This window comes from Vicia villosa, unplaced genomic scaffold, assembly GCF_029867415.1.
Source record: "Vicia villosa cultivar HV-30 ecotype Madison, WI unplaced genomic scaffold, Vvil1.0 ctg.000371F_1_1, whole genome shotgun sequence".
In the NCBI taxonomy this organism is placed as follows: domain Eukaryota; kingdom Viridiplantae; phylum Streptophyta; class Magnoliopsida; order Fabales; family Fabaceae; genus Vicia; species Vicia villosa.
Window position 1 is genome coordinate 920,042 of NW_026705172.1, and position 9,866 is coordinate 929,907.

At 38.0% G+C, this 9,866-nt stretch overlaps 1 protein-coding gene across 1 annotated transcript; it reads left to right on the top strand.

The window, feature by feature from the left end:
* The first annotated feature begins 6,831 nt into the window (after positions 1 to 6,831).
* Positions 6,832 to 9,553, top strand: LOC131627610 (uncharacterized). The gene is made up of 4 exons (XM_058898450.1): positions 6,832 to 7,030; positions 7,088 to 7,279; positions 7,367 to 7,713; positions 9,311 to 9,553. The coding sequence occupies exons 1-4, from the start codon at positions 6,832 to 6,834 to the stop codon at positions 9,551 to 9,553; spliced, it is 981 nt and encodes a 326-aa protein (XP_058754433.1).
* Positions 9,554 to 9,866: the final 313 nt, after the last annotated feature.

Here is a 9,866-nt window from a genome sequence, read left to right on the forward strand (position 1 = left end):
AAGCTCGGCAAAGCATTAAGCCTTGTGCCTACATACCTCCTCGGTGCAATGGAGAAGTCAGAGCTAATGTAGTTCCACTTAAAAGGGAAAACGTTTTAAAAACCGAATAAACACTTTATCATCGTCGGAGAGAAATACTCTGCCATTGATCTTGAGCATGATAACAAACGAGTTCTTTGCATCGCAAATGAAAGAAGGGCTCCAACTCGGATGGAAATCAACGAGTATGCCACTAGATCTCTCACGCGGAAAAGATCTCATTATATCGATCAATTTCAAAATCATGGGGTATCGCAACTCACTACAACAATTAGTCGTGCTTAAACTTTTGAAGAAAAGGCTACTAAGGGCAAAAGATATTTTTAAGAAAGGTTTTTTTAAAAGGGGTTTTGCAAACATAAGAAGTTTTTGGAAATAGGGAGAAGATTTTGAAAATCTAAGAAGGGGAGGAGATGAAGAGTCTATCCTAATGCGTAAAATAAAAGCTAAGGAAATAAACGGTCTAACCAAAAAAGAAGCCAACACTTGACATTAAGAATCAAGGTAGATTTCCCATCCTTTGGACTATCAATACTAAACCAAAACATTACCACTTGGGGATCCAGATGAACCTATTATCTTTAGCACCACTTTGCATTAAGCACATTAAAATTTGGACGAAAATCGGGCAGAGTAACGGCTATTTTCAGGTAAAATCCTTATCACGACGCCTTGGAATTAACCATCAAGGGCTTTCGAGGAAATACCTGCACACACAAACAGATAAGAATCCAATGCCAGACAGACAGAATAACGACAGAGTAACAACAGAATAATAGGGTCCAGAGGTACTAAGTCCAAAAGTCCAAGTCTCCAAAATGCTCGGGATAGTAACCAATAGTCCATAGGGCCTTAGGTGTTTTTTATATTTTTGTTATTTATTAGTGTTTTAGCACAAAAAATAGAGTATGGTCCAAGTGGACAAAAAGAAAATAGCGGAAATATAAAAAAAATGTCCAAATGGACAAAGAGAAAATAGCGGAGTGTAAACGTCCAAATGGACAAAGAGAAAATGGCGGAAACATAAACATGATGAAATGATAAAATAAAGCAATAAAGCGAGAAATATAAAGAGCAATATAATAAAATGCGGAAATTAAAGTTAATTGTTAGATGTTAAAGATAACCATCTTGAAACTTGTCAAGTATGTTATCAAAGTTAGTAGTAAAGATCGATGGTGAGTGAAGAATGTTCTCGAATTTAAATTCAATGGAAATTTATCAGAAGCTTGATAAAATCATAGCAACTACACGATAAACCTCCATAAGTCTTAAATCAAACGCATACAATTCTCTTCCACGTTTGATCTTTTTTAATTCGGGACACGAAATATTGCGCTATGTTAAGCAGATCGCCAAGTGATTTATGTAGAAATAACCCTACAACGAGGCCGGTCAAAACTTTATGTGCTAATGCATGCGAGAGAAGCGATATATAGATCACTCTCCGGAAGCAATACCGCACTAAAAGAAAATAGGTAGCGATCTAGTCTTTACCAAGAATCCATAAGAATTCTCAAGGTATCAAAGACTTTCATCGATCAAAATAAAAAGAAATAAAAGATGGAACCACATTCAAAAGCTCCTTTCATCCATAATTTCAATCACTTAATTTTGCGGATTTGGATTCTCATCCAATCGACGCCCTAAGTCCATTGATATTAGAGAGAAATTAGGCCTCTAACTTGTGATTCAAAGAAAATAACAAAAGAAAGGAGTTGAAGATGAGTTAGAGCCAAGAACAAATCAAAAAAAGGCAAAAAACACATTATGCTTAGCTGCAAATTGATTTGCACAGAGTGTAAATCGATTTACATAACTCTGTTTTCAAATTCTGCGCAAAAAACAGTTATGTAAATCGATTTGCACAATATGCAAATTTATTTGCACAACACAGCTTTTCAAAAAATAGCAAATAAAGAGAAGAAAACTTGTTTAAACATAAAACCAAACACCTTGTGATCTTGGATCAATTTGTGCACGAAAATGTATCAAGTAAGCAAGCAAAACTCAACAATGTAGCACCAAAGGTGCATCAAACATAAACAACAATGGATCACATCTTGAATTATGGAAAGGATCTAGAATTTTACCAAATCTTTCACAAACTTTGAATCTTCTTCAAGAACACACAACCATAAGCCTTGATATCTCACAATTTATGAAGAAAATAGTGTTTAGATGAAGGTTTAGCTCAAAGTTAGTGAGGTTCAAGATGTAACTCACTTACTTTTTATGGAAGAAGAAAAGAGCTTTAAGTGAGGGGTTTGGGAGAGATGATGAGAGAAAGAGCAAGAGTTTCTTTGGCTTTCAAAGCTTGAGAAATGAAGAGGGGAAAGCCTCTATTTATAGGATTTAGGCTTGGGATTATTGGTGGTTTGGAGTTAGGATTGGAAAATAGATTTAGGTTTGGTAAATGAATTTGGAGCCAAAATTATGATTCAATGGTATTGATGTGATCACATGAGGGTTTATGATAAAATAATGTAGGAAATCAAATATAAGAACTAAGTCATGCTTCCCACACTTGCAAATGATGTCATCACCTTCAAAAGCTGAAATTTGCCTTTATTCTTCAGAATTCGCACTGGTGCAATCGATTTACACTTTATGCAAATCTATTTGCATTGCTAAAAAAGGCAAAATCTGGTGCAAAAACAGTTATGTAAATCGATTTGCACATTATGCAAATCAATTTGCACATTATGCAAATCAATTTGCACATTATGCAAATTGATTTGCACTGATGGCAGAAGCAGAATCTGGGGCATAATCAGTTATGTAAATCGATTTGCACATTATGAAAATCGATTTGCACAGGGATAATGTTGAAAAATGCCCTTTTTGATGGATATTTTGACTTGGAACCTACAAAACAAAAACATTCAAAAGCACAAGGCAATATTTTTGGTATTTTGGTTAGTAAAACAACATATACAAGAAAAACATTGGTGCTTGATGATTTCTTTGCAGATGAATTGAGCATAACATCACAAGTAGAGTTCTAAGTCGAAACTTCTTGATTGATGATTGATATGCAAATGATGTGTGATCTTAGGGTCAGAAATTGGGGTATGACACCCCTCATAAAACTGCTCATGAAAAAGTTTTTCCAATTTAGGCCATGAGTCAACAGAATTTGGAGGCAACGTGGTGAACCATGTAAATTCCGCCTTAGTGAGGGATGAGGGAAAATGTTTCACCCCGAGACTCTCATTGTTTGCCATGTCACCTGATTCAGTCAGATACCTGGCGATGTGCTCGACTGTCGATTCTCCTGTTTCTCCTCCAAACTTAGTATACTTGGGTATTTTCCAGCCTCTAGGGTTTTCTGTCTGTACAATATACTCAGCCAACGGAGACGAGTATGTTGGCCTTTGTAGTGGAGTATTTATTCCATTTCTGGCCATAATTCTTTCGATAATCGTAGTCAGATTATTTTCTATTGCAACTTCCTCCTGTTGATATTGTTCGACAATCTGATCAGCGTCTTGCTGTCGACCTACCATCACTACTTGTCGGTGTCTCTCCTGCGCTCCACCTTGATTTGGACGCAGTCTGGGAATTTGATTTTGTTGCGTCATTTCATCATCTATTTGATCTGCTCCTATAGGTGGAGGTACAACAATCTGCCTATTAGCTTGAGGGAGTTGTCGACCAGGCGTTTGAAGTGCTCCCAGGAAGTTGCATAGTCGAGTGAGTTGATCAACCACCTGTCTATTCGAATTTCCTGATTCCTGCACTATAGGATTAAAAACAGTTCCCATCAGATTAGTTAACATGTTCACAAACTCATGATTGCTATCGTTCATCTGTTGTCAAAGCACCGCCACGGACGTATTTGACAAAGGCATCGCTCTATTTTGATTTATTCTATTTCCTGTGTTAGGTGCGGACCCTTGTACAGCCAAACTTACACTTTGAGTATTTCCTGTTGTTAACGCCGCGTTCGACGTCGATTGACCCCCTAGCGTTAAGGAATACGACATTCCATAAAGAGGGTCTGCAGTACCAAAACGAGGCATGCCAGGTCGAAATGGTGTGAATGAAGTTGCCCTCGCTCTAGTGCCCCCTAGTGGAGTCACAGGGATATCTGCTGCCCCTGTTCTCGTATCTGGTGCCTCTGTTGTTGCACATGTCGCTTGTTCCGCTGGGTTGATCATAGTATTCGAAGATTCTAGAGAATGAGAGGGCACTTCATCTACGTTATTTGGATTAGGAGGGTTTGTCATCTTGGATTTAACCTTCTTGGGTGGTTTTTGGTATTATATATATATATAAACGAAAAACTTAGCACGATGGTCCCATTGGGCGTGCCATTTTGTTTACTGTGGAAATTGGTAAACAACCGTTGGTCCTCCCAAAGCCTTAAAACTAAGGGTTACTTGCAAGATCGACCAGTTGATCTTAGGACAACGTGCTAAAGTTTTGGGATTGTACCTGTTCTGTCGAGAGTGTTTGCCTAAGAAACGGTTTTCTAAGGCTAGGAACAAATACAATGGTTTTCCACACTGAATGCTAGATCTGACCGACAGGTGACTCATGACCAAAGGAAACAAACCTAGACCTAAAGGATTTGGTAAAATATGAATGTTCTGGCTTCGACCTACTAGGGTAACTGGTGACCACCAGACGGCGTTGATTCAGAGGTTGTTTTTAGGCGTAACAACCGGTCTCAGACTCTTTGGTAGAAATAAAAACGAAGATACAAAGTAAATGCTGATTAAAGAACACAACACAAATGAAAACTTTTGAACATGCAATTAAAAAGTAAAGGGTTTGCATTGAAAATAAAGATGGTGAATCACGTACATCAAGACTCTTAGCAACTCTTTTTTCCTTAAGGCGGAAATTGGGCTGAGTATCAGCAAGTAGTTTGATTGTAATAGTGAACACACTTTTTTCTACATTATTATGACCTATTTATAGGATTCACAACAGATAACTGCCCATCATGATCTACGGCTAATATTTAAACTGAAAACAACCGCTTCGTGGGATCCTTTCTTGCATTTGGCGCCTTTGACGCACGATCTAGCTTAATAACCACCCACTAACATTTCAAATCTTTGGAACTTCCCACCTGGCTCCCTTTAATAACTGTTCCCAGCCTTGACGCGTCCTTTATGATCGAAGGCCCTGTCTAATAATCTCTTAAGTATGAAATGCTCATGTTCGACCTTCGCCTTTTGCTTCGACCTCAGATGTCTTCGACATTCTTCAACTTCGACTATTTAGTCCAACTCTTGCTTGTGGGATTCTTTTTTTAAATGGAAGGGTCCCCAACTGAGGACACGTGTCCTTCCAAATCTTTGGAAGTTTTTTAGTGTAACAGAAATAAAATAAACAAAGTAAGAAATTCCAAACACACAAAATTAAATTGAATGAATTTTAATTGACAGAAAATTTAACCGTACCAAGTTTTGAGTGCTTTTCAGTCATGAAATTCCCCTATTTTCCTTATCCTCCATCTCCTCATCTTCATGTTGAGATCTTGAAGATAAATCTCAATTAAAATATACAACAAAGAATTAAAATTTCCCTTAAGTCAGTCCTTACAAATGAGCATGATTAGTGACAAAATGATTACCTCTTGTGGCGACTAATCGTTCATGCAGAATACCGAGAATGACCACAAGCGCTAAATGGAAAACAACAACTCTACTCAAATTACACGAACAGAGTTCCTTAAATATAAGTGATAGGGTTTCACAAGTGTGAATACTTCAGCATAAGGGTTCTATTTATTGAACGCTTGTGTGGATTGCTAGTTAAACAAGTCCATTTAAGTGCATTGTAACTTATGGTGTACTATATTCCACTTAAGTACACCATACTTTACGATGTTATGTAATTCAATTGAATACAACATACCGGACAATGTTTCATAATTCAGTTAAGTAAATCGTACCTTACAATGTACCATGTTTCTCTAATTAACGGTATTGCTTCATAAGTTGGGAGTTTCACTCTGAATGGTACCACATGCATTTGCATAGTTTGAGTTGCATAAAGTAAAGTTGCATGATAAGCTGTATTTGAATGATTATGCTTATGACGTGAACATTAAGATGTGTTGATGAGATAGTTGCATTATTGGATATGCGTGGTAATTGATTATATGTGTTATAATTGAACTATTGACATTATTACCGTTTATAAGTTGTTTAAGTGACTTGAATTATGGTATATGATATGTGTTGAGAAGTGGTGACTAATGTATGATCTTTTATCTTGCTTTGAATACATCACACGTTTCTTTATAATGAATGATATCTCACCCCTTCTGTTTGAATGTTACCCTTTGCTGGTAACGTGCAGGTAACGACGTGGAGTAGCCGTTTGCCTATTAGTTCGAGTCGGTGTGTCTATGCTCTGATACGTGACACTCGGGGGACGTCTAGCTTATTTTAGTTATGTCATGTTGTTTTGGTCGTTTTGTTGCTATACTTGAATATTGTTGTCAATGTTGTTCCGCTGCAATATTATGCACTATTTGGTTTGAAGTTTATTGAAGCATGATTCCTCCATTCGTATGTGTTATGTATCTATGATTATGAGCATGATTTGTGATTTGTTAAGTTGATAATTTGTGATGCCTCAAATGTGATGTATGTTTTTATATTTTGTACTCTGATTTTCCTGTATATTTGCGGGACAGATTTAGGGTGTTACAATATTGGTATCAGAGCAGGTCGGTTCGTCCGACCATGTGTCGTGTCGTACTGTAGTCTAACAATCGTGTATTGTTATTTTGTGCTGATTGCTTTGGTATTGTAGTGAAGAGTTGAGATGGGTGGAAGGAATGATGATGCGATTGCAGCTGCTTTGGAGGCGATGGCCCAAGCTTTGGAACTTCAGCCGAATGTTGGTGAAAATGATGCTTCTCGCAATTTGATTACCTTCCAAAGGGAGAACCCTCCTGTCTTCAAGGGGACTCATGATCTTGATGGCGCATTGACATGGCTAAAGGAGATTGGGAGAATCTTCCGTGTGATGGATTGCACTCCTGATCAGAAGGTTCAGTATGGGACTCATATGCTAGCAGTCGAGGCGGATGACTGGTGGTTAGAGACTCGTAGGAGGTTGGAATCTAGTGGGGAGGAGATCTCTTGGGTTGTGCTCCGCATGGAATTCTTAAGGGAGTACTTTCCTGAGGATGTCCATGGCAAGAAGGAGATTGAATTCCTTGATATAAGGCAAGGGAACAAGTCTGTAGTGGAGTATGCTGCTAAGTTTGGTGAGTTGGATAAGTTTTACCAACACTATGATGGGGCGAATGGTGAGTTTTCCAAGTGTATCAAGTTTGAGAATGGGTTGCGTCCAGAGATTAAGAAGTCTAGTAGTTACCAGAAGATTCGTATCTTTGCTGATTTAGTTGATTTTTGTCAGATTTATGAGGAGGACAATAATGCTCATTGTCGTGTTATTAATGAGAAGAGGGGCAAGAGTCAACAAGGCCGTGGTAAGCCTTATGAAGCTCTGAGTGGAAAGGGTAAGCAGAAAGTTGGTGATGGCAAGAAAACTAGTGGGGGAGACGCTCCTGCTGGTATTATGTGCTTCAAGTGTGGCAAGGTTGGCCACAACAGCTCGACGTGTAATATTGATGCTAAGAGATGCTACCGTTGTGGGAAGTTTGGTCATGCATTGTCTGAGTTCACGCATAAGGAGAAGGTTTGTTTCAACTGTGGTGAAGAAGGCCACATTGGAAGCAAGTGTCAGAAGCCCAAGAAGGAGAAATCTAGTGGAAAGGTGTTCGCCTTGTCGGGAACTCAGACCACTAGTGAGGATGCACTCATCATAAGTACTTGTTTCGTTAATAGCGTTCCTTTGATTACTATTATTGATACTGGTGCTACGCATTGCTTTATCTCTTTTGATTGTGTTGAAAGATTGGGTCTTGTGCTGTCTGCTATAAACGGAGAGATGGTTGTCGATACTCTGGCTAAGGGATCGGTGACTACTTCTCTTGTGTGTTTAAAGTGTCCCGTGTCGATTTTCAATAGAGACTTTCTTGTTGATTTTGTTTGCTTTCTGTTGAGAGGTTTGGATGTAATTTTGGGGATGAACTGGTTAGAGCATAACCATGTTCACATCAATTGCTATGATAAGTCTATGAGGTTTTCTTCTCCTGAAGATGAAAGCTTTGAGTTGTTGTCAGCTAGATAGTTGCGTTTGTTGATGAAAGAAGATGTTCAAGTGTTTGTGTTGGTTGCTTCGATGTCTGTTGAGAATCAAGCTATAATAGAAGAGTTGAAGGTGGTGTGTGAATTTCCTGAAGTTTTCCCTGATGAAATTCCTGATGTACGACTGATAGAGAAGTTGAGTTCTCTATTGATCTTGTACCTGGTACTAGTCATGTGTTTATGGAACCATACAGGATGTCCGCATCAGAGTTATCCGAATTGAAGAAGCAATTGGAAGAGTTGCTTGAGAAGAAGTTTGTGAGACCTAGTGTGTCGCTGTGGGGAGCTCCAGTGTTGCTGGTTAAGAAGAAAGATGGAAGTGTGAGACTTTGTATTGATTATCGTCAGCTAAATAAGGTGACAATCAAGATCAAGTATCCACTTCCAAGAATGGATGATTTGATGGATCAATTGGTTGATGCTCGCGTGTTTAGCAAGATTGATTTGGGGTCGTGTTACCATCAGATTAAAGTGAAAGATGAGGATATGCAGAAGACGGCTTCAGAACGCGTTATGGACATTATGAGTATTCTGTGATGCCCTTTGGTGTTACTAATGCGCCAGGAGTATTTATGGAGTACATGAACCTTATTTTTCATGAGTATCTAGATCGTTTTGTGGTGGTGTTCATTGATGATATTTTTCTTTACTCTAAATTAGAAACAGATCATGCTGAGCATTTGAAGTTGGTATTATAAGTCTTGAAATAGAAGAAGTTGTATGCTAAGTTGTCCAAGTGTGAGTTCTGGTTGAAGGAAGTTAGTTTTCTTAGCCATGTCATTTCTGGTGACGGTATTGCTGTGGATCCATCTAAAGTTGATGTCGTATTGAGATGGGAAACTCCTAATTCGGCTACCAAGATTCGAATCTTTTTGGGATTAGTCGGTTACTATAGAAGGTTCATCGAAGTATTTTCTAGATTGGAACTTCCTTATACTAAGTTGACTTGTAAGGGTAAGGCTTTTTTGTGGGATGTCTCTTGTGAAGAGAGTTTTACCGAGTTGAAGAAGAGGTTGACGTCGGCACCGATTTTGATATTGCCTAATTCGGAAGAATCATTTTTGGTTTATTGTGATGCTTCTAAGATGGGTTTAGGAGGTGTGAAAAATGACAAAGTTATTGCTTATGCATCGAGGCAGTTGAGAGTTCATGAGAAGAACTATCCTACACATGATTTGGAACTTGCTGCTACTGTGTTTGTATTGCAGATTTGGAGGCATTATCTTTATGGTTCTAGACTTGAAGTCTTTAGTGACCATAAGATCTTGAAGTACATGTTTGATCAAAAGGAATTGAATATGAGGCAATATCAGTTAAATAACTTATAATAAATTATACTAAATCATAAGATTTGAAGTACTTATAAGTTATAAGTTATTTTGATTATGACATAATCAAAATAACTAGATTTGAAGTCTTTAGTGACCATAAGAGCTTGAACTTTGAAGATTATACTAAATCATAAGTTTAATATAATAAAAAGTGAGCTATATCTAGCAACACATCACAACAACCACAAGTCAGGAAAATGTCATGAGATCTAAAGAAACCTTTATGTGATAATATTATGTGTCAAGTTATCCTTTTCCCCTCAAGTGGGAGTTTGACTTGGGAGCGTCAGGATCAGATGAAGGAGTCGTA

Bases quoted from the DNA above. Each gene is read 5' to 3' on its own strand.
- LOC131627610 (XM_058898450.1), top strand. From the start codon at position 6,832: ATGGGTGGAAGGAATGATGATGCGATTGCAGCTGCTTTGGAGGCGATG. The intron at 7,280-7,366 runs GTGAGTTGGATA...GGTTGCGTCCAG, and splicing joins GGAGTATGCTGCTAAGTTTG to AGATTAAGAAGTCTAGTAGT. The intron at 7,714-9,310 runs GTTTGTTTCAAC...GATGCTTCTAAG, and splicing joins AGTTCACGCATAAGGAGAAG to ATGGGTTTAGGAGGTGTGAA.